Source organism: Onychostruthus taczanowskii, unplaced genomic scaffold, assembly GCF_017590055.1.
Source record: "Onychostruthus taczanowskii isolate IOZ18803 unplaced genomic scaffold, ASM1759005v1 scaffold178, whole genome shotgun sequence".
In the NCBI taxonomy this organism is placed as follows: Eukaryota; Metazoa; Chordata; class Aves; order Passeriformes; family Passeridae; genus Onychostruthus; species Onychostruthus taczanowskii.
The window spans coordinates 174,902-198,800 of NW_024498995.1; the positions used below are offsets into that span (position 1 = coordinate 174,902).

At 48.8% G+C, this 23,899-nt stretch overlaps 1 protein-coding gene across 5 annotated transcripts in view; it reads right to left on the reverse strand.

Annotated features, from left to right (window-relative positions):
* Nucleotides 1–23,899, reverse strand: part of DIP2B (disco interacting protein 2 homolog B) — a 62,787-nt gene that overhangs the window by 4,063 nt on the left and 34,825 nt on the right. For 2 of the 5 annotated variants that reach the window (XM_041400300.1, XM_041400297.1), the window contains 31 exons: nt 21,708–21,851; nt 20,889–21,008; nt 20,086–20,283; nt 19,795–19,886; nt 19,327–19,437; nt 18,046–18,169; nt 17,429–17,538; nt 16,351–16,453; nt 15,312–15,376; nt 14,746–14,839; nt 13,885–14,004; nt 13,109–13,223; nt 12,385–12,524; nt 12,044–12,180; nt 11,646–11,726; nt 11,390–11,517; nt 10,544–10,658; nt 9,373–9,574; nt 8,924–9,033; nt 8,726–8,806; nt 8,052–8,175; nt 7,577–7,698; nt 6,832–6,943; nt 6,297–6,406; nt 5,459–5,589; nt 4,772–4,940; nt 3,661–3,831; nt 3,146–3,207; nt 2,969–3,026; nt 2,373–2,447; nt 1,527–1,704 (listed from right to left, as the gene is read on the reverse strand). In XM_041400300.1, the coding sequence (XP_041256234.1) occupies nt 1,527–1,704; nt 2,373–2,447; nt 2,969–3,026; nt 3,146–3,207; nt 3,661–3,831; nt 4,772–4,940; nt 5,459–5,589; nt 6,297–6,406; nt 6,832–6,943; nt 7,577–7,698; nt 8,052–8,175; nt 8,726–8,806; nt 8,924–9,033; nt 9,373–9,574; nt 10,544–10,658; nt 11,390–11,517; nt 11,646–11,726; nt 12,044–12,180; nt 12,385–12,524; nt 13,109–13,223; nt 13,885–14,004; nt 14,746–14,839; nt 15,312–15,376; nt 16,351–16,453; nt 17,429–17,538; nt 18,046–18,169; nt 19,327–19,437; nt 19,795–19,886; nt 20,086–20,283; nt 20,889–21,008; nt 21,708–21,851 (3,702 nt within the window). Of the gene's footprint in view, nt 1–1,526; nt 1,705–2,372; nt 2,448–2,968; nt 3,027–3,145; nt 3,208–3,660; nt 3,832–4,771; nt 4,941–5,458; nt 5,590–6,296; nt 6,407–6,831; nt 6,944–7,576; nt 7,699–8,051; nt 8,176–8,725; nt 8,807–8,923; nt 9,034–9,372; nt 9,575–10,543; nt 10,693–11,389; nt 11,518–11,645; nt 11,727–12,043; nt 12,181–12,384; nt 12,525–13,108; nt 13,224–13,884; nt 14,005–14,745; nt 14,840–15,311; nt 15,377–16,350; nt 16,454–17,428; nt 17,539–18,045; nt 18,170–19,326; nt 19,438–19,794; nt 19,887–20,085; nt 20,284–20,888; nt 21,009–21,707; nt 21,852–23,899 lie in introns of those variants that run through there. The other 3 variants (XM_041400299.1, XR_005952350.1, XM_041400301.1) reach the window with 3 other exon arrangements.

The window sequence follows — 23,899 nt, forward strand, 5'->3', positions numbered from 1 at the left end:
GGGAATGAATGGAATTCTGTAAATAAAACTTGTCTCTTGTATAAGCTAAAGAATCCCAGAATGGTTTGCATTGGAAGGGACCTTAAAGCCCATCCAGTCCCATGCTCTGCTAGGGACAGGGACTAGCCTGGGACTGGCCCAGGCTGCTCCAAGCCCCAACCAACCGGGCCTTGGGCACTGCCAGGGATCCAGGGACAGCCCCAGCTGCTCTGGGTACCCTGTGCCAGGGCCTCACCACCCTTACAGGGAGGAATTCCTTCCCAAAATCCTCTCTAACCCTGCCCTCTGGCAGTGGGAAGCCACTGCCCCTTGTCCTAGCACTCAAGGTCACTCTCCATCTCTCCTGCAGCTCCTTCAGGCACTGGAAGGCCAGCTGTGCCCTCCTCAGAATGCCCAGGCTGCCCCTGCCAGCTGTGTCCTCCTCGGGATGCCCAGGTTTCCCTACCAGCCATGCCCTCCTCGGGATGCCCAGGTTTCTCTGCCAGCCATGCCCTCCTTGGGATGCCCAGGTTTCTCTGCCAGCTGTGCCCTCCTCGGGATGCCCAGATTTCCCTGCCAGCTGTGCCCTCCTCGGGATGCCCAGATTTCCCTGCCAGCTGTGCCCTCCTCGGGATGCCCAGATTTCCCTGCCAGCTGTGCCCTCCTCGGGATGCCCAGATTTCCCTGCCAGCTGTGCCCTCCTCGGGATGCCCAGATTTCCCTGCCAGCTGTGCCCTCCTCGGGATGCCCAGATTTCCCTGCCAGCTGTGCCCTCCTCGGGATGCCCAGATTTCCCTGCCAGCTGTGCCCTCCTCGGGATGCCCAGATTTCCCTGCCAGCTGTGCCCTCCTCGGGATGCCCAGATTTCCCTGCCAGCTGTGCCCTCCTCGGGATGCCCAGATTTCCCTGCCAGCTGTGCCCTCCTCGGGATGCCCAGATTTCCCTGCCAGCTGTGCCCTCCTCGGGATGCCCAGATTTCCCTGCCAGCTGTGCCCTCCTCGGGATGCCCAGATTTCCCTGCCAGCTGTGCCCTCCTCGGGATGCCCAGATTTCCCTGCCAGCTGTGCCCTCCTCGGGATGCCCAGATTTCCCTGCCAGCTGTGCCCTCCTCGGGATGCCCAGATTTCCCTGCCAGCTGTGCCCTCCTCGGGATGCCCAGATTTCCCTGCCAGCTGTGCCCTCCTCGGGATGCCCAGATTTCCCTGCCAGCTGTGCCCTCCTCGGGATGCCCAGATTTCCCTGCCAGCTGTGCCCTCCTCGGGATGCCCAGATTTCCCTGCCAGCTGTGCCCTCCTCGGGATGCCCAGATTTCCCTGCCAGCTGTGCCCTCCTCGGGATGCCCAGATTTCCCTGCCAGCTGTGCCCTCCTCGGGATGCCCAGATTTCCCTGCCAGCTGTGCCCTCCTCGGGATGCCCAGATTTCCCTGCCAGCTGTGCCCTCCTCGGGATGCCCAGATTTCCCTGCCAGCTGTGCCCTCCTCGGGATGCCCAGGTTTCCCTGCCAGCCGTGCCCCCCTCGGGATGCCCAGGCTGCCGTGCCCACCCACCTCCGCTGGCCGCGGTGAGCTCGGTGCGCCGCACGAAGCCCAGGTAGCCGGTGCGGGCCCAGAGCGTCTGCGCCGCGTCCCCGAAGCTCAGGCGGGTGTTGAAGTGGTCGGCCTGAAGGGTCTCGTTGTCGTAGATGGTGTAGTAGCCGCTGGCTGTGTGGGGGCTGTTCACCCAGATCTGTGCAGGGAGGGGACAAGGGTCAGACCCCCACGCTGCCCACAGGGAGAATCTGCCCACTGGAGTGGGGAAAGGAACTGCAATGAGAAGGTTCTGGTTTTATCTGTGGTTTTTTGGATCTGAAAGATTCAGCTTGAACTTCCAAATAAGCTGCGGAATCTTAAAAGTGCACCTTGAGATGTAGTCTCAAGGAACTGCAATAAGAAGGTTCTGGTTTTATCTGTGGTTTTTTGGATCTGAAAGATTCAGCTTGAACTTCCAAATAAGCTGCGGAATCTTAAAAGTGCACCTTGAGATGTAGTCTTGCAGTAACTGTAACTGAGGATTCACTGAGTAAATAAATTGTGGGTTTTTAACATGTCAAGTCCAAAACTGGATAATAATCCATCAACACAGATCAATATACTGGTGTGTAATCAAAGCTAGGAAAGCCAAATGTAAATGATGTTATTTGGGAGCCAGTTTAGGGTGGGAGATTTAGGGTGGAACAAGCTTCTTTTCAAGTGGGTTATCTTTAAACTTGACAGTGAAATAACACCCAAATTCTGAACGCTCCAGCAATAATTCATCTTACAAAGGCCTGTATCACAGCTCCAAACTGTCCCCCAGCAGAGAAAAGCCCAAGGAGCAGCAGGAAAAGGTCCCCAAGGAGCAAAACCTGCACTTACCTCCCCAAGGTGAGAATCTCCCAGAGGCCCTTTTGTCTCTGGATTGACAATGACCACTTTGACTCCAGGCAGAATCTAAAGAGCACAAGAAGGAAATGTACAATTCTTGCTGGATTATCTTCAGCATAATAAAACTCACAGGCTGTTCAATCAGGGCAGGATTGCACCCATGGACAGCACAAACAGGGATAAAACAGGCCAGGACAGGTACAGCAAGGCAAGGTCAGGGTATGGAGGCATTCCATGGCTCCAGGGTCATACAAGTAAGATATTCTGACCTTGATTTGGAAGAATTCAGCTAAAAAACTACAGGAAAACCTCTTTCTGTTAAGCTATGAGGGAGTAAGAGCTACAGTAAATCCCAACTACAGCCTGATTTCAAGAATACCAGAGCCCACACTTCTGATATGGTTCATTTACTGCAAAATAGACCAATTCCCCCAACAGCTCCAGCAAAATACACTCCTAAATCAACAGGTAATTCCTTATAATCAAATTCCAGAGGGACAGTGTAACCAAGTGCCACCCCCTCCCATGCCACAGGACTGTCCTTCCCAGCTACAAAGGCAGTGGGAAGCAGGGAGACATGGAATTACCTTCCCAGACTCAGAGAGCAGCAGGCTCTGTGGAGCTCCTCGTTCCACCAGGCGGACTCTGAATGTCAAGAAAAAAACATTGTCAGGGGGAAAAACAGAGCTGGAGCAGTGTGAAAACTCAGCACCACTGCAGGGTTTTATACAGTTAATAAATTGGTTTAAGTGAACTTACAGTACCTGTCATGTCTCAAGGATTTCAGGTCTACATACACCGTGGTGGGATCTGGCCCCGATGTTCCCTGAGGAGTTAATATTTAAAAAATACTGATGTATTTAGGGCAGTCAGGAGAACTTCTGCCTGAGCCTAGAAACATTTCCAGGGGCTTCTTGCAGCAGAATTCCTACTCATATTCCCCCACCTTTGCAGCTGCACCCTTCAGTAAGAAGGTGACTTTCTGGAACACTGTGTGGGAAGGAGCCTTGGGGAGAGGGGAGACACTCCAAGCCCTTTCAGCCACCAGCCTGGAGCAAGGAGGCACTGTTTATGAGGGAATAAACAGCTCAGATTCACGTTTCACTTGTTTTGAGCATCTGTGATACGATTTGGCAGCTGAAAATGAGAAAAGCTGCTTAAATCTTGTGCCAGCTGTTCTCTACAGGGCAGATGTTGGGCTTCAGAAACGCGCGCGGATGGGGAGCGTGGAATCTGCAACCTGGTGCCAGTGACAACGAGGAGCCCTGGGAAGCCTCACCTGTAAACAGATGGCCACGTTGACCCGTGAGCCAAAGGTGGTGCTCACGGCCCGGGAGGACAGCCCGATGTCCTTGAAGAGCTTGGAGAAGGAGTGAGTGAGGGACACGCGCGGCCGCTCCTCCGCCACCACCACGCAGGTCCGCACACAGGACAGGTTAATGCCTCGGGCCTGCACACAAACACCAGGCAAAGGGCTGCAGGTGCTCATCTGGCTCCTCTCAGTAAGTTATGTTTGCTTCTTAGCACGTGACATTACTCAGGAAATGCAGGACAAACTCGGTTCTTGCGTTTTGAGCTACTCTCCCTCCTTCTGATTCTGTTTGTAATTATAAATTGTGTCTGACCAGAGCCTGGAAACGCAGCCAGAGCAAGACATGGACTGACAGAGCTCCCTCCTCTGCCCCAGCTCTCAGCACAGCTGCTCAGCTGAGATTACACCTCTGAGTCACTGCTTATACAGATGGAAACCAAACCCAGGCAGAATAAAGCCAACCACTGGGATTGCATGGACTCTTCAACAACACTGGCACCTGAATCCATTATTATTTCTATGGTGAATGCTCTGACCAGCACCAGGCAGGAGCTCCCATGTGCTGCTCACCTGGTGACACAGCCCAGGCACCTGCAGAGCTCTGTGCCAGCCAGAGAACAAGGCTGAGCCTTGATCTCACAGAGCAACAATCCAGGAAATCCCAGGGAAAAAACCACCTCAGGCACGGCATGGAGCTATTTTTTCCCTTCTCTCATCTCCAAGGAGAACACACCTCCATTGAGCAGCTCTCCTGACATGTGCTTTCCATCATGTGCTGGCCTGAGCTCCACTGCAGACTGTTACATAAGGAATCTGCTGCAGAGCAGCACTGGGATCCTCCCTGCTCAGGGCTGCCCTGACATTCCCTCACAGGTGCTCCCTGCACTGCCAGAGCCCCTGCTCCTCCCCAGCCCTCTCCTCTCCCAGGGAGATTTGCTTTTGGAGATTTCCTTTTGGAGCACCTCTGGCCTGGAGATTTGTGCAACAGGAAAATCTGTATTTAACAATCGTATCACTTTGCTTTACTACCAGAGCTTCCTTAATTTATGTGACGTAACACTCAGGAAATGTTTCTTACCTTTAACATTTCAACTTGGTTTCCAAGTCCCTTTGTACACAGTTCCATGACTGAATAGGAACAGAAAGTGTCCCTTATTTTATACTGGCTGACAGTAGATAACCAGAGAAAAAGATTGGATTCCAGCTCCATAGGAGGAATTAAAATTGACTGATGTCCAGAATACACACTGTGAAGAACATTAAGGGAGAAAACATTTTAGTGAAGCTTGTAGTTGTCTTTAAATTCATATTTATTGTATTTGCACATAACATTCCTGCTAGTCCAAAGGCAGGTTGTGGGACTGCAGCCGAGGCAAACTGGAGCAGCAACATTTTAAAAATACAGCTTACTGTACAAGAATAACAATTTATCCACACACAAACACACACTGACAGTGAAGGAAAAGAACTGGCTCAACCCCACAGAGAACAAAACCTCCCTTACTGCAACATGTAATCAAGGAAGAAAGGGAAGAGAAACATTCTGAAGCCAGGAATATTTGGCAGCATAAACACACATAATCAAGATGGGATAACATCTTGCTAATCTACAGCAAAAGGGAACGTGTTGTTGTCAGTTCCAAGATAAATTTCCCCCTTAGTGTAAATTAAGTCACTCCGTAATGTCAACACGTCTGTAATTACACCCATTTCCCATTTCCAACCAGCCAAGAGTTAATGTGCCCCTCTGCCCAGAAAGTCCTACCTGCAAAGGCACCAGAGCACAAATCCCAGCCCGCAGTAGGGGTCCAGACAAATGGCAATCTGCCGGGAGGAGTAGAGCTCACACTGGAGCTTGATGGCCCTGCACAGGCCACTGACTGCAGCGTGGGACATCTGCAACACAGGGGACACTGCTGAGCCCAGGCCACCCCCCAGGCACCCCGGGTGAGAGCAAAGGAGGTTCATGGAGAGCTGGTGTGCAGGCAAGGCCACGGTTTGGTTCCTGAGCTTCCACAGCAGAGGCACCCTGACACCAACAGTGGCACCAACAGCTAAACTCGCAGATGTTTGAGTTCCGCTTCAACGTGAGCAAGAACTCTCCATGGAGGTGGCAGAGCACTGGAACAGCTGCCCAGGGTGGTTGTGGAGACATTCCAAACCCACCTGGACATGTTCCCGTGTCACCTGCTTGACCCTGCCTTGGACTGGGGGATCTCCAGAGGTCCCTCCCAACCCTGACTATCCTGTGACTCCCACTCCAAACACACATGAGCCTTAACAACAGTCTAAGGCTTTCCTTTTTAGTTTCTTATCCTCTTTTTTTCTGACTGCATTCCTCTTCTGCTCTTGGTGGAGCTCAGAGCTCTGCTGCTCTCCCAAGGCAGCTCTCCAGGGGGAGGCAGCAGAAGAATTCCTGACCCCACTGTGCAGACCTGTTTCCCTCCTTGGCAGAATTCAGTGAACTGAAGCCCACAGCTTTGTTAGAAGAAAATCAGGGTCTTTGTTTAAGCTGGAAGTTGGAGGTGGAGATCAAGGGGAAGTGGCTCAGAGGGTCAGGCAATACAAGACACAAATGCCCATTTCCTAACTCGTTACTATACCTTTACTCCTGTGAGCATGCCTGTTGTGGAAACACTAAAATCTAGATATGCCAACATTTCGGGTGTGGGTGGCTTATAGATCTGGGCCAGCCTCTTCCTGGGCAAGTCATCTGTGCAAGAGAGAAACAAACGGGTTAATTTTGGTTACTTGACTGGTATTTGAAAGGAGAACACGACTTTCAAAACACCAGAGATGGAAGATAAAGCCTTCCACTAATTCTCTTTCCAGAAGAGACAGGCTAGTGCATGGCAAAACTCTTGCCAAAGCTCCCACATAGAAAATTATTTATTCTCAGGAAAAGGGAGAAAAGACCAACTCGTCCTTGTCTTAAGCAGATTAAAAGTTGTCTGCAGAAATCACTGTAATCATTTCCCATGCACAGCTCAATACAGAAGAGTTCTCAGTGAACAAGGGCACATTTTGTACATATTCAGATTTTCAAGAGCCACTCAATGAAATGGGAGACAGCCCCTTTGGAAGTCAGCAGTCACCCCTCCACAGGACTTCCAGGAGCCTCTTGGCCAGGGAGCTCACCTGTGTCAATGATGGTTGGCCAGGTTTTCACATCCACAGCACCAGCTGCCTCTCTGGACTTGAGCAGCCTCATCAAGGTCTGGGTTGTGAGGATGCAGGCAGCTTTGCTGACCTGCAAAGATGAACACTCACTGAAACAGAGGCAAGAGCATGTCCCAGCAGCACTGCCACTGCAAGAGCTGATGTGCAGAGATTATTTTATCATCTACAGCCACTTTCTTTCAGCAAACCTGAATTTCTTTCTCTGCCTTTTGCACACTCTGCTCTGCTTCCTCTTCACTAAACCCCCAGTGCAGCCCAGCCTGCACAGACCCTGGCAGAACCTCTAGAGCAGGTGAGAAGGTGTCACAGCAAGATCCAGCTTTCTTCCCCCGTGCTGTCTCCTGGTTACTGGGCTTGGGAAGTGACTTAACTGCAGGGTCTGGACTTCCCCAGCATTAAGAAGTGTCAAGGTGAAATTCTGGGTGGCAACACCATGGTGGTGTTCTCAGACAGCACCTGCACTCCGTGTGTGAGGAGGGGGTTCTCTCTGCCATTTTCTGAAGGAGAACACTGTCCCTCAGCTCCAAGGTGTGCCTCGACCCCTCTCACACAGACACCATGAGCTCGGTCAACGGTGTCACTCCTGGAGCACGAGGCTGGAGCAGGCAGTGTGACTCTCAGGAGCCTGTGAGCAACCCAGCCCTGCTCCAGCCACAGTCCCTGTGACACAGGAGTCACCCCTGGAGCCCAGGCTGTCACTCACCTCCACGATCATCCTCACTGTGGGCAGTGTTGCCACCAGGCTCTGGGCGTGGGGCGGGCGCACGGTGACAGGGACACAGCCCGAGTACAGGCAGCCGTAGAAGGCCGTGATGAGCTCGATGCCTGCAAGGACACCACAGCTGAGTGACACTGAGGGACACTGGGCAGGGACCCCTGGGCACAGCAGGGCACTGCCACTCCTCCCGTGGGGTTTCCACAGCTCAGCTGGGCAACATCAGCAGCCCAGCACCAAGGGCAGCACAGGGAAGCTGAGAAAGCTTGGGACAGGGAATGGGGAAAGTAAAGGAACCACACAAGAAAGCATCTCCATCATAAAGGAAAAGAACATCAAATGACTCAAAAGTCAGTCAGGACACACCAGTGAGCAACTCCCACCAGTACTGAGTGCCCTTCTCAGATCCCAGTGAGATTCCAAAGCAAGCCCAGGCTGTGTTTCCCCAGTGGGACTCACTCACCAGGAGGATAAAGAAGCACCACATTGTCTCCTGCATTGAGATGGCCTTTGTCACACAGCACTGATGCAATTCTCTCAGCCTTTTTGTGCAGCTGAAGGCAGGTGGCCGTGCACACAGTGGTTCCCTTGAAAGGAGACAAAAATGCTCTAAAACAGTGGCTGGCACAACACAAACTGGCTGCTCTGAGATAAACCCAAGCTTGCTGGCTAGCAGGAGGCTACAGCTAAGAGTTATCTCTACCTAAAGGCTGCTGGCGCCCAGTGAGCCACTCATCCACTACAGTATCAAAGGACAGAGATGGAGTTAGATCTGCTCTAGAAAATTCTACCTTCCAGAGAGTCAGTTCAGGTCTTCTTGCACCAGAACCTTGCCAGAATATACTCAACACCATTGATAAGGATGGTGGCACCAAGGGATACACCATTAACTGATACAGGAACCAGTGGGACCTACAAACACGCTCAGTTTTAAAATTAAGTGTCAAACCATGAGAGCCATTTGCTGCAGGGACCTAGAGGGTCAAAGAGTCAAGTTTTAAGTTACAAATCTATGGGCAAAATCTGATACAGAGGTTAAAGAGAGGCACTGCAGAGGGCAAAAGATTTTAAAGACTCTCCAACTGGCACTGGATAGCACATGGACCTTAAAACCCAACAACTCAGCACTGACTGTACCTTGGCATTCAATAAAAGGAAGAGTGGATGGTCAGGAGTTGCTTGAGCTCTCCACTGCAACACTTCTGTCAGGAACTGGTGCTGGAAGAGACAGGAAGAATTCAACACTAGCTCCTCCTTCAGTACTTCCCACTGCTGCTCTGCACACAGGAGGGAAAACTCCTTCCCATTCTCCAGTTGTCACAAACACTGATTTACCTTTTTAACTAAATCATTGTCTTCTATTTGACCCAGATCTCTCCCAGAGGCTTGAGCGATTCTCTTCCCAGCAACCAGGTTCCCCACCATCACAGAGGCAGGGCCCACACCTGGGGAGAGAAGGCAGCACTTGGGAAAGGAGCAGAGCAAAGGCACAGAGAGTCCCTGCAGAGGATCCCACTGCTCCTGGGAATGAGCCTCACTGATGGAGCTCAGCAGGCACTGCTGGTCTCTATTCATCAGGAGGGAGAATCCCAGCGAGTTCAAAGGTGGGAATTAAAATTCCTGACTAACACATGCAAAGTGAGGCCTGGAACACACCCCAGCCACGGGGCACAAGGCAGGCCCTGTCCCCAGCAGGTGGGACAGGGAGCAGAACATCACCCGGGTTCCTGGGGCTGAGCACTGAGCCCCAGTTCAACAACACCAAACAAAAGGCTTCAGGTTACCTGGCTGTTTCTGCCTGGGCTTTGGCAAGTTTGTCACACAAGTGTGTGGGCACATGAGGATGTTGCAGGGGTGCAGAGAGCCCTCCAGAAAGTGCTGTTTGGTTTGGGAGATGTGGATCCCTCCCAGCGGAGTTTTTGGCAATGTGTTGGCTGGCACCAGAGCAAGGCAGTAAACACCCACTTGGTGAATGCTGTCAATTGCCTAGAGAAAGGAGAGATGGTCACTGGCATTCCTGGCACTGCTGGACACAGTCTGCTGCTGCTGATGCACCGAGACACTGCAAGACAAATCCCTGGGCTTGTGACTCAATCACTGAGATCCCATTTGACCTCTGTGCCTCCAGTGAGTCCTGCAGTGAGCCTGAAGTGCTGGGTACATCCCTGCCTTTACAGCCCATCTCATAGACACCAAATCCATTTTTAAATCTTTCATGACCAAAATCCCAAAATATCCACGGTTGATGATGAATCACACGATTCTGATCTCGGGATTGTATCCATCTGTCTCTCTGAACCATCACACTCTGTTCCCTCCTGCCTGCCTCAGCATTCAGGCATCTGATCCATTATTCAGAGCACCAGGTACTTCCCTGGTTTTCCACCCCAGCTTGCACACTTCACTCCCTGAATGTCACTCCTGGAATGACACACATGCAGTGCAGGCAGCTCTCAAAGGAAGTACTTGCCACTCATTCTTTTAGGACCACACTCATTCAGCTGTTCTGGCCTTTCCCTGCCCACTTGGTCCCTGCTGAAAATTCACCTCCAAAGAAAAGGGTGGCTTTAAAGCCAAACTCTGAGCTCCACATGATCCAGACTAAAAGCAGAGCTCCAAAGCTTGAGCACAGATCTGCTTTGCAGTTCTGAGAGGAGACTGCCAGAGACCCTCTGCTCTGAGATTCATGGAATCCCAGACTGGTCAAGGAATTTCTTCCCAAAATTTAACTTAAATTCCTCCTCTTTCAGTTTGAATCCATTCCCCTTGTCCAGTCACTCCAGCTCCCTCAGGACACAACAGAACAGCTTGGACACAGCTTGTGACCCTGCACAAACACCTTGAGCCAAGAGGGATGCAAAGCTTGTGGCAGCTCCATCCCTGTGCTCTCTCCATCCCTGTGCTCCCTCTGCTCTGCCCACACCCCAAAAGCTGCAGGATTTGCCCTGGCTGTACCTGCAGCACCCGACTCATCCACTGGAAACTGTCCTCCTCAGATGCATCTGGCCTCTGCTCTGCCACCACCACGATCCTCTCGTCGTAGAACACAGACACGGAGAACACAGCAATCCTAAGGAAAAGGGCAGAGCCACACTCCAGTTTCACTGCTCAGAAACAGGAGGCCAAGGAGAGATTAAAGACAGCACTTCTTCACAGAATTCACACTTGTTAAAACAACCATGGGGCAAAAGCAAGAGAAAAAGCATCAGACAATTAACATTGAGTCAAAATGGAAGACTGGAGAGTATTTAAGGGGTTAATTCCACTTTCTGATGGAATTTCCATATGGCACAGTCCCCTGTTCTCCCAACCTGCTGTCACATTCTTGTTCCAACTTCTGGCAAAGCCCAAATGAAAGAAGATTTAAAGGCACCCACAGGATGGTTTAAAATCTCCCAGTAAGTCTTGGAGATATGAGCTCCAGCCCTGCCTGAAGATCCAGAAAACTACATCCACAACTGCTAAATAAAAAAAAAATTAATATCTTTGGACATTAATGAAACTCTTCCTTGCTGCACCAGCCAGCAGCTAACTACTGCAACTTTGCAGGGACAGAGAATTAATTTCTCCATGTGGCTGACTTATCTTGTTACTTGATTGCTTTCCCTGAAGCACAGACTTGATGAAAAGCCAGGCTGGACAGTGGGAAAAAGATCTGTGTTGGGCAGGATCAGGGCAATTACTACCTAAATCAAAAATACGTTTACTTTAACTGAGCTACCAAAGAGAAATCCAAGAAAGTACTAAAGCTTGTGCTTTGCTTTATTACACGCAGCAGGGGATGGGGTTTCTTGTGCTGACCTTCCTCTGTAAACTGTTTTTATTGACTCCACAGCCAGTCCAGTGGCCACGATGTCATCGGCGTTGTGCCTTCTCCCGCTCACGGTCAGCAGCCCGTCCATTTTCCCAACCACAAACACCAAACTGCCCTGCAAGACAAGAAGGCAACAGTGAGGAACTCACAGCGAGCTCTTCTCACACATCCTCCCTCCCCAAAAGCTTTTCTCTGAAATGCTGAAGGGCCAGAGCAGTGCAGGCTCTGAGCTGCCTCACGTACAGGTCCAACAAATCCCAGCAAGCCGGAGCGCACGAAGGGCACTTCCCCCACTGGAGAGCCAGAGGAGTTCACAGGGATCACCTGCAACACAAGGGAGCACATTGGAGGCCTGGGGAGAGAAAACCCTTCCCAAACCACCCCAAAATTGTGGAGAAAAACCACCCCAAGAATTGCACTTAACGTGAGTGAAGGGAAGAGGAGAAGGGCAGGGAACCCTCGGTACAGCCAGGGTGGGAGATGTTTATGGAGGGGATTCTGAGTATCTCTAACTGCAAGGAGATTTCCAGTGCACGTTTATAAAAAACAACTTTAACACTTCAGTTACAAACCCAAGGGGTTGTACAACACCAGTTTTACACAGAAAATGGGGCAGGAAAGATTAATTCTGCTAGACATACCTCGAAAGTATTCTTTGTCACCCCTGCCAGCCCATAGTACATCATTCCTCCTGCTCTGGAGCTCACACAGATTTCACCAATCTCGTCTGTTTTACAGAGCTGGGGTGGCCCATCTGGTTTCACTATACACATCATGCCTAGGACAAATCAGGCTTTGTTAAAAACAGCTCCCAAATTTTGCCCTGTGTGAGAACTGACACGTTTAATCGTGACAGAAACGACCGAGTTTGGCACTGCCCCACCTCTCCCACACCGAGGCTGATACGGGAGAGAACACTGACCCATTCTGCTCCTAAAACATCCCCAAAAACATCTCACATCAGCCTGCTGCCTGTTTTTACCTCCTGGCATCACGTGCCCGACATCCTGGACAGTGAGAGCAGAGTTTTTATCTTCAGTGTTGACTCGAATCACACCGAAACTCAGCCCGTTCATGGACAGGATGGCTCTGCCTGGCAGAGGGGCCCCGGGGACTCCAGGCCTGGGAAGGACACAAAATGAATAAACACTCTCCATCAGGCACCCAGGCTTGGTGTTAGAGATGATAGATCTCTCAGATGGAAATGGCACAGCAACAGAAATAGGTGCATTCAGTGTCTCTGCTTTGCATAACCATTTCTGACTGTGATGGCAGTAAGGATCCCCACCCAAATTTTTAATCCCTAAGGAATTGTGTTCCTGGGCACTGCAGCTCCTCTGCCAGCTCCTTATCTCACCCCATGGCAAACCCCAGCTCCCAGGCCACATGACTGCAGGCAGTTTCTTACAGAAGGCAGCAATGGACAGAAACAGAGTATGAGAATGTCCAAATGATCTCAAATCTCATCTCAGACTCAGAACACCTCCCAGGCTGTGCAAATCAGGAGGAGCAAAAAGCAGCTCAGGCACCGCTGAGCTGTCACACACCTCAGAAATCACCTGGATCTCAGGAGGGATGTTTAAAGCTCAGCAACCTGAGTACCTGACCACACAGAGTAAATGTCAGAGGAGTTTATTACATGCTTAAATCAACTCTGACCAACCCACGTGTGAAGAAAGCCCAGGCTGGATGACTCAGTCTGTTACCTCCGGATTGCAACGGTCATCGCTTCGGGGGAGGTGGCACAGGGACAAATCGCCTCTGGTTTGAGCCCATGGCTCTGAAACAAGCTCAGGAAGGCATCACAGGAGGAAACAGACCCTAGGAAGAAAGAAAAGATGCCACTAGGACTTCACAGATATTGATTTCATGCCCATCTACAGGAAAGGTCAGGAGGAGGATTTGGGAAACTCCAGGAGGAAGCAGCCTCAAGTTGTGCTGGGGAGGTTTAGGTTGGACATGAAGGAAGATCTCCTCACTCCAAGGATGGTCAGGCATTGGAACAAGCCCAGACTGGACATTCACACATTGGATTCTGTCCAGAGCAGTAGTGGAATCACAGTCCCTGGAGGGATTTAAAGGATGTGTGGACGTGGCACTTGGGGACAGGGTTTAGTGGTGAACATGGTGCTAGGTGAAGAGCTGGATTCGATGGTCTTAAAGGTCTTTTCCAGCCTGAACTTTTTATAAAGTTATCAGAGGTTATAAAATTATAAAGTCATCAGTGTTTATAAAATCAGAGGTTATAAAACCTCTGATTTTACAAACACTACCTCCTATCCAACTCTCCCCTTTCCTGCTTTGCAGGATCTCCCACAACCCAAAAGACGGCAACACAAAAACCTTGAAACACCCTCATCCTGTGCCCAAGCAGCAGGAGGCAGAGCTCTGCCCCAAAGGAGAGCTCCAGGCAGCTGATCCTGCTGCCAGGGGCTGCAGTGACCTGCAGTGAGAGGGCTGGGGCAGGGCTGGGGACACTCACAGGGGTTGGCGCCGTCGGTGACGATCAGCATCCGCAGGGAGCTCAGGCTCACGTCTCTTTGGTCCCGGTGGGCCATCATGGCCCAGTGCAAGTCTCGACACTTCACCAGAGCAACTTTTGCTGCAACCGACACAAAAACACCAGCTCAGGACAAACCAAAGCTTCCCAAGGGTTATTTTCATAGAACTCACACGGTCTGAGACCCCTCCAAATGAGGGAATTCTCACCTAAGCAAGGAAGCCTCAAATAAGTGAGACTGCAGTAACAGCAAAGCCAACACACAATGGCATCTGCTGTGGCACTGCCACCACCTGAGCCAGGGTCTGTCATCACCACAGCTCCTCCTCCAAAGGACATAATCATTATCATCCTCTGAAAGCCCTCAGGGAGGCCAGGGACCAGGGGCTCCTGCTGCACTCTACCATTTCCTTGGTTTCATGGAAGAAACTGGCTCCAAGTCACAAGATCCCCATCGTGTTCCCCACCACTGACATGGCATTAGGACTTTGTGCACAGAAATAAATGGAAAAGTCCCCTGTCCTCCCAAGCTGTCACATTCCTGTTCCAACCTCTGGCAAGCCACCAATGCAAGGAGTTTTACAAGTATCCACATGACTGGGGGCTTAAAAATCTCCCACTGAGTCTTACAGACATGAACTCAAGCCCTGCCTGAGGATCTATAAAATCATATCTAACACTGCAAAATAAAAATCAACTACCTTTAGACATCAGTGAAATTCCTGGCCCTCAAGATTTGTCATGGAAATGCCTGAAGTAGGTTTAAGGCATTTGAGATTTTAATGCCCCTCACTCTTGGATCCTGAGAACTTCAAGCTGAAGTTGTGGATCCCCCCGAGTTACCTTTGTGGGCGTGAACCCTCTGCACCCATGAGAGAGGACAGGTTTTCATCACAGAATAGGGCACGCTGATAGTGTGCAGCTTGTTCATTACATTCTGAAAAACAGGAAAAAGGTTGTTAGAAAAGGGATCCCAAACCTTTCATTGAGTTATTAGAAATAAGAGCCACCCTCAGTGCCCGTCAACATCCACCCCATCATGAGCTCACGGAAGTTTAGTCAGGATGATTCTGTTGTTCCCCCAGAGAACTGGAGATTTGCCAGGGAGGGAAATGGTTTTTTTAACAAGTAGTGTTTCCAGCCATGGACTCAAATCGGAATCAGTGGAATTCTGGAATGGGTTGGGTTGGGAGGGACCTTAAAGCTCATCCATGACATGAGCAGGGACACCTTCCACTATCCCAGGTTGCTTCAAGCCCCACCCAACCTGGCCTTGGACACTTCCAGGGATCTCAGCTTCTCTGGGCACCCTTTGCCAGGCCCTCTCCACCCTCACAGGGAAGAAATTTTTCCTAATATCCCACCTAATCATTAATCTCTCATTACAGAGAGCTCTGGAAGCAACTCACCGTTAGAATGCCATGCCACAGCCCTGCATCCTTCTTAAAATCCAACACATTCACTATCGTTTCACCTGGGAAAAGAAAGGTGAAGCTGTCAAGTGCAACGTGCCAGCACAGCTGTGCCCATCATTTGTGCTGGAACGTGCACAAGGATGAACATCCCTGATCTGTCAGAGCTGCTCCAGGGGCAGCCCAGGGCCCTGTTTGATTACACGTGTTACTGATCACAGCTCTCTGTCATGCAAAATAACAACTGCACGTCCATTCCTGAGCAGGAACACGTCCAGAAAGCTGCAAGGAAATCACATTTGGAAATCCAGCTGCCAGGTGGAAATCACACTGCAGCCTGAGGTGTCCATCAGCAGGACAGGAAGGGTCTGAAGCTCGTTATGCACAAGGGAAGGGGAGCCAGAGAACATCACTCAAGCCCTGACTCCCAGCAGTGATGGATTCTAAAGGCAAACTTTGCATTTTAAAGCTCTGTGACCTACAGCTCTATAAATAGTTTCACTCATGGATGTAAGGATTAACTTGATTTACAAGGCACACCAGGATAAACCATAACCTACAGCAAAACCCTCTGGAATATCACCAGCACCTTCCAACCTCCATTTCTGGGTTCCCCAAAAACCTCACAGGAGCAGAACAGCCCCAGCCCCAGAAACTTTGGTATTTACACACTATCAGCAATGAAAGACATTTCTGTGGGCCATCAGTGCAGTGAGAAGGGACTCCAGCTTGGTGGAAAATGCTCCATTTTTCATTCATTTGTTCCTCTTTTGGTCCATCAGAACAGACTCAGTAACTTTATAGAAATTATATAAATCCCCCTTTTCATTCCTCTTCATCACGGCAGTGAAAATGATGCCATTTTGGATGGAAAAACATCACAGCTAATTTTCACTTTCAGGGGGAGAATTAATCTGCAATTTCAAATTTTATTTATTTTTGGAAGCAAATACTGGTTACTCAGAGACAGCTGTTGAAGATATGAGAGGCAAGCACTTAATGTTGTCAACCTTTGATGCTGTGTGCCCTCACCTACCCTCAGAGTAGTTGCAGGCCTGAGACAAGGCTTGGCAGTGAGCCAGCATGGCCACACGGGACACGGTGACACCCATGACACTGCCCTCCTTGCTGGTCTTGTACTGGTAAGGAAGAGAGAAATTAAGGAAGTTAAATCACAGAATTCATGTGAAAATGAAGTTTTCTCTCTGTATGAAAGCTCAGACCCGAGGAAATGGTTATTGTGGTGGCACACAAGGAAAATCTCCATGGAGATGGGAGAAAAAATGAACGTGTTGGTGTTTATTTCACTGTCACTGCTGCTCAGGACATCTCTTCCTGCTCCTGTAACACACTGAAAAGCCAATCTGTGTGTCAGGATGGCTGAACCACCACTGAAACCACTGCAATCCTGTGGGAAATGGATTTGCGAAGAATTTAAAAAATTTGATAGAAAGCTTACATAATTTTAGAGAATTAGAACTGTGAAAGATGCACTGTGGCAGGACCAGGTAGGAAAAACTAGAGGTGATTGGTGTTAGAAGTAACAGCAGCATTGGGTAGCAAAAGCTAATAAGCTGAAAAAAGTATTGTAATTTATAAGGTATTGTAACCAGAAAATAAGTCAGCTTTGATAGAATGGCTTTGAGTTTTACATCCCTTGTGTTTCACTATTCATCAAGACTGATAATAGAATAAAATCTTTTAGAACACCTCTCAATTGCCCTGTCTCAATAAAAGCTGAGAAAACCAACACAATCCCTACATGCTGCCTTCTGGCATAGGAACAAAAATCAGCATTACTGCAAGGACAGAGAATTCCAACTCTGCTGGCTCAAGCACTGGCAGAAATGGTGTTATCAGAGCTCAGCTGTCTCCATCCCTCACTTTTTTGGAACAAAAACAATTCTCCAACTTACTCCAAGCACTGCTCAAGGCCACGAAGGGATTCAAACCTAAAATGAGCTTCACAGCAGGATGTCCACAGTGAAAGGCTCGTTTCAGTGGCAGGAAAGTGGGAAGTTTAAGGGACTGAGGTGAAACTATTCTCTCTCTGGTGATTAGAACATTAAATTCAGCTCACAGAAGGTACTTTCTATTCCCCATTCAGCACTTACCTCAATATATGCTGGCTCAGTTCCTGCTGCTGAGATGTTGGGCTGCCAGTCCTTGGGAGATTTGGAGAGATATTTTGAATCTGTCACTACCCATTTGAGTCTGGGCCAACCTGGAGCCAAAATTAAATGGTACATTAATATCAGTTTATTTATTGAGGGATTTATATTCTGCAAGAATACACTAAACTCCATCATTTGTCCAAGTTCAGTTACACAAGCAAAATTCCAAGCCAAGCCCAGCTACCAGCCAGAAGGTTCATCTCATTTCTCATCAGGAGGTTCAGTGGGCAAAAAGGTACTTCCTCTCCTCAGGGAAGATCCCTGCAGCATTCCTAGATAAAGCTTGTGAATAAAACTGCCTTGGAACCTGCCAAATGCTACTGAAGGGACCTGAGCACAACTCTGGCTTGGGAGGTGGCTCCTTGTGACCCCCAAGCTGCAGAGCAGCTGTGTCACACACATGGTCAATCTCACCACAAACAAATCCTGCACATTTTGCTGATGAGATCAGGAACTGCCCCTTTATCCCCCAAGTGCTCTCAGAGTCCTGACAGCTCCTTTCAGATGGTTCAGCTGCAGGAAAAGTAGAATCAAAAGCCAACCTGTAATCAACTCACCTTTGAACTGCACGATTTCTCCATTCTGGGTTTTTGGAAGCCCTTTCAGACACACTTCAGTGGTGAGGGCCAGAGCAATGCCACAGCTCCCCAGCAGGAAACCAATCTGCTGCCCACCAGCATCCTGAGGGAAGAGGGGAAAAGTCACTCCTGCTCAAAGATGACAAAAGTCACCTTTCCCTCATCAAAATCCAAGGTTTGATAATGCTTTGGGGACTGGGGGAAGGAATGGCAAGGAAAAGAAGAAAACAACCCATTCCCACACAGGATCACAGAATCACAGCTGGAAGGACTTGGGCTACTGGAAGGTGTCCCTGCCCATGGCAAAGGATGGAACTGGATGGTCCCTAAGGTCCCTTCCAACTCAAACCATGCTGTGACCCCATGAAACATGGCACTGGCAAGATTAAAATGCACTGGATGTGAAATCCAGGGGAAACAAGAGCTCCTGCCCAGCACCCAGGCATGGAGCTCACCCCATCTCCTGGCACTAATGGAAACCCAGATGCTGCAAAGAGGGATTGAGAGGCAAAAAAAGCAAAACATGTAATTACACTGGGATAACGAGACCTCTCCATCCCCTGGAGCCAATTCCTGTTGCACAATGATAAAATGAGGAGGCTCACTCAGAAACTGATTGGGCAAATACTGGAGAAGTTTTAATTTTGCATTTGGTTGCTATAGCAGTCTGTCACAGTGCAGAGAATGAAATCAAAGCTCTGTGAGTCCCTGAGTGCTCCCTGAGCTCACTGCCACCTCTCCTGCCATAATGTTTGCCATGACCTTATTGTTTTTGTTACTCTTATGAAATCCTATAGTTTCACACAGCTCTTGACACAGCAATAATATGGCAAAAATTCTGGTAAGGGTGAAGAAAACACTTTGCTGGGCAAATAATTTACAAAAAGTGCCTCAATGTCTTCAGGAACACCGAGCACCTCTATGTCCAACAAAATCAGAGCCTGGCAGAGCTCAGCAAGGCTGGACTGAGCCCCCTCCCATCAACCAGGGGGCAGATCCACACTCTCATCTGTTCTGTATAAATTATTTGTGATAAGGAAGTGAAGACTGCATCATTTAGGAGAATTGACCATCTGCAGCTGCTCAACACAGCTCTGATCAATATGTTTTTCCATTTGTAAATGCCAATCCAAGCTCCCAAAAGTCCTTGTTGGTACAGAGCTGCTCATGCAGCAGCTGAAGGCTGTGAAATGCTGTCAGAGGCTATGGCCTGACTTGGTTTCCATCCCACATCACTCCTCCAAGTTCCATCAACGTTACCTTTCTGGTAAGAGGTACCTCTATAGGCACTGGGATCACTTCAGCCAGGAGACAGCCATAAAATGCCACCATGAACATCACGGGGTCGTTGTTGGGATACACAAGGGCTACCTGCAACCCACAAGTCAGAACATTTCAGAATCTACATCTAGAGTGACTAGAACTCAGAAAACTTGGTGTTATTTCACAGTCTTCCTCACACAGAATGTACCTGAGCACACAGCCAAGACACAGAGATCAAACCCTGCATTCCCTCAGAGCTGCGAGCTCTTCTTCAGATGTATTTCAAAACCCAGAGCCAAGAAGCTGCTCACAGAGGAGCCAAAACCCCCAAAAAATCACACCAATTTCTGTCCCAAGCAGCCTTGTCCCTGGGGTTAGAGTCTCACTGTGGTGTCAGTGGAAAGTTCCAGACCCAAAACCCCTGGTTTTACTCCAGAGGGAGAAGGAGAGGCCTGAAGTCCTTACCCTGTCTCCAGGTTTTAACACAGGTTCATTTTTGGTCCCCAGTTTATTCAGCAGGGTGTAGGCCAGCTTGAGACTTCTGCTCCACAGTTTGCCTGGAAGACAGAGAACAGAGACTTGCAGAACTTACAGAGCAGACAGAACAGCTCACACCTTGGCTTTTTTTACCACCTACACTTCCACTGCTCTGTCCACAACCCTGGCAAAGACCAGGAAGGTTTTCACAACCCCTCTGAACCCACGAGCCCTGTGCTCTCCCCTCTGCTGCTCTCTGGCAGGGGAGGCTCAACTCACCATATGTGAGGGTATAAACTGGTTTTCCTGTCACATCCAGAGCTGTCAGACAGGGACACTTGGCCTGAGTGGTTCCCCAGCGCTGCAGAGCTGCTTCCAAGGCAGGAGGCCAGTTGCACACCACTCCCAGGGGCTCTCCCTTCACCGGGGTCATCTGGCGGCCCTCGGGCTTGGGCTGGTTGGGGTCAGGCTGGGGAACTGAGAAAATGCAATGTTATCTCCAGTATCTGTTGGTATTTCTAATATAATCCAAGTAAAATAATATTCTCTGTCTTTGCCCATTTGTCACCCGACAGTTCAGCTTGAAATAAACTGAAAATAAACCTAAAGGAACGAGGAAAAGCATTTAACAACCCATTCCATCCCATTTCCTGGGAATTCTTGTACAAAACAAGAGATCATGAACAGATGCTTCTCACAGGATGTTGTTCAAAGGTGTTCAACACATCAGTAAGGGGAGGAACACAGAACTGCAGAAAAGAAAACCTTACAAAATAATGCTGGAATAAAATTACCAGTGAGGACAATCCCCTTTGGGAAATTAATTAAAGTAGCTTAAGCAAATGAAAGGGGTTGAAAAAACTATTTAAATATATTTTTTAAGAGGTTTAGTGTTGACGAGATCCCCCAAAGCTCAGCAGAACAGTGAATTACTTCAAATACTGGTTTTGGGTCAGACTGTTCATGGAGGCTGCTGCAAACAGTGAATCTGAGTCAACCTTGAGAACAACAGCACAAAGAACTCAGCTTCCAGAGTATCCAACTGTAACAAATGTGCATAAAGCTATTATTTGTGCTATTACCTTCCACAATTTCTTCAAAATCATCCACAAAGAATTCTTTCAGGGGTGGTCTTTTAGGTCTTTTCAAGGTGTTCAGCAACTGCTGAATTTTTGTGGAGACTCTGCTGCTCACAGGAACACCTGCAGGGAAAGACCAGAGCAATGAGTGCCACATCCAGCCCTTCCCACTCACCTCCAGGGATCTGGGGCTCCACCACCTCCCTGGGCACTTCCAAAGCCTGACCACCCAGTCCATGAAGAAACTGCCCCCAAATGCCAACACCACACCAGCAGCACAGTAAGATCTTAACGCCAACACCAAAACCATTCTGATTTTGTGCAGAGCTTCAATGAGATAACGACTCAGGGACAACTGAGGGAGCTGGGGGTGCTCAGCCTGGAGAAAAGGAGACTCAGGGGTGACCTCATCACTCTCTATGACTCCCTGAAAGGTGGCTGTGCTCAGGTGGGGTGGGGCTCTTTCTCCAGGCAGCACTGACAGAACGAGAGGACACAGCCTTAAGCTGCAGCAAGGGAAATTTAGGCTGGATATCAGGAAAAAGTTTTTGACAGAAAGAGTGATAAAGCTCTGGAATGGCCTGCCCGGGGAGGTGGTGGAGTCACAACCCCTGGGTGTGTTTAACAAAGCCTGGATGTGGCACTGGCTGCCAGGGTTTAGCTGAGGTCTTGGGGCTGGGTTGGACTCCGTGATTTGAAGGTCTCTCCCAACCTGGTCATTTCTGTGAATTCTGAGATCACCCAGAGTCTGGAGAACAAATGATGTGATTAAAGCCCTCTTTGGACCCTGCTGCAGCTCCTGGGTGCCTGAGGGTTCCCTACCATCTGCAGTGTCCATGAGGCTGGAGCGGTTGGATCCCTTGTGCATCCCCTTCACAATCCCAGAGGGAGGGAGGTCGATGGCTGCCGGCCGCGCTGACGGGGTGGAGGTAGTTGCTGTGACATCTGGAGGGACTGAGAAACTTTCTAGAAAAAGAAGAGAGCTGCTAAATACACCTTTTATTATCTCCCCAAGGAGCAAAGTGTCAGTCACCTGTTCCCAATAATCCCAAGAATTGAATGGGTTGGATGTATGGGAACCCTCATTAATGCTAAACACACTGATTCCTAAAGGTTCAGCAGCTCTAGGAGAGGCACAGCATCTGTTCTGGAAACCAAAAACCAAAGGCACAAGGTTTTGTCCAACAGAATTCCTGTTCTTGGTTTCTAACCTTGAAGCTCAGTCTCTTGACATTCAGTACTGTACAAAAAAATAAATAATTTTTTAAAAAGTTTGAGATCTGCATGAGCTCTGAAACATTCAAAGTCCAGAACAAATCCCTCACTCACCTATGCACTGAACTCTCTTGCTAGAATTCTACTATTTAGCTTTTTTGTGAGTGAGGGCTTTTGAAAACAAAACATGTGGGGAATTTGCCCAAAGCAGATCAGCAAAAATTGTGTTGGGTTTCAATCCCTTCCAGCTGGGTGGTTACAGAGCTTGTCCAGCAGCCACAGAATAACTCCAATGAATAGTGTGAGCTGGGTCTTACTTCTGCTTCAAGTTGCAAGACACTGTCCTGCCTTTCAGCCAAGGCTGCAACTGCACCTGCAGGAATTCTCCTGTGAACTGTCTCTGAAACAAGGGATTTTTGCTAATGTGGGGTTTCTTTACACAACCTAGCAGGTTCAGTCATCTGATAGGGCAAGAATATTCTATTCTGGAATAACAGCATCAGCAACTGTTGTTTACAAAGGAAAAACCCAACAATCTGAAACTATGGGCTGGGTTTTTATAGGTAGTCTGAAGTCCAATCCCAAATAATTCCCACTGACAGGGTTTTGTGATTGATTCTGTGCCGATTCCCCTTTTTCTAAGGAGAAAAAAAACTCATTTCTGCATCCCTTTGGAGACACAGTGGCAAGGAATATTTCTCATGCACTGAACTTCTAAAATCACTGGAAAGGATGTGGATTTGTACAATCCAGGCATCTGCAGGACTTTTTATTGCTCGAGAGAGAGATGTACAGAATTGTGTATGTGAGAGTTCTATTCATTTAAACCAGGTGTTAACAAGTGAGTTTGTACAATCCAAGCATCTGCAGGACTTTTTATTGCTCTCAAGAGAGAGATGTACAGAATTGTGTATGTGAGAGTTCTATTCATTTAAACCAGGTGTTAACAAGTGATGAATGTGGCAAATAGAATCCTGAAAAAGATTCAAAGCTTCTATTTTGCATAAGACACTAATTAGATTAGACAGTAGATATTCTGGAGGTAAAAAGCTGTGTTACCTTAATTCATGGCCTTCTGCATGCTTCAATTAAAAACAGCCTCTCTGCTTCAAAGACATTAATTATATTGACTACATTTTATGGGAAATCTCCTCAGTTTTCCATTTCAGGAAACAATTTGCATCCCAGCAAATAAACAAACAAAAATAACAGCAATAAAAGGATAAATAAGTGAGAGATAAAATCACCAGCACTTCTAAGCACTGCTTGCCCCAACCCAGTTAAGCAGAAGCAGAGAGCACACGAAATACAGACAATGTCCTACGGTGCAGGAATTTCCTCACCAGCAGCTAAAAAGGACAAACATACACAGAGCAAAAACAAACTTGGCCATTTCATACAGAAGCATCAGCAGCAAGGAGCACCTCAGAGCCTCAGAAAACTGAGCCTGGGGTATCCAGATCTGTAGATTTTGCTCCGTCTCCTCAGTACCTGGATGCTCTGGTTATTCCTCAGACAGCCATGAGGAGCTGGGCTAAAGCTTTACTCCTCTAACCCTGTTTTTTAATGACAGGCTCATTTGTTCACACACACGGCTGCATTTGGCTCTTTTTCTTTCCTGATCTAATGCAAACAATAAACCATGGGGCCTCAGAGCAAAATGAGGATGTTGAACACAGCATTTCCCCACTCCACAGGCACAGACACCCCTAAGGGATTCGTCAGGACACAGATGAAAATGCCACTTGCACTGGGCAGCTTTGTACCCATGGGAGCTCCCAAGAGCTGGAGACATACAG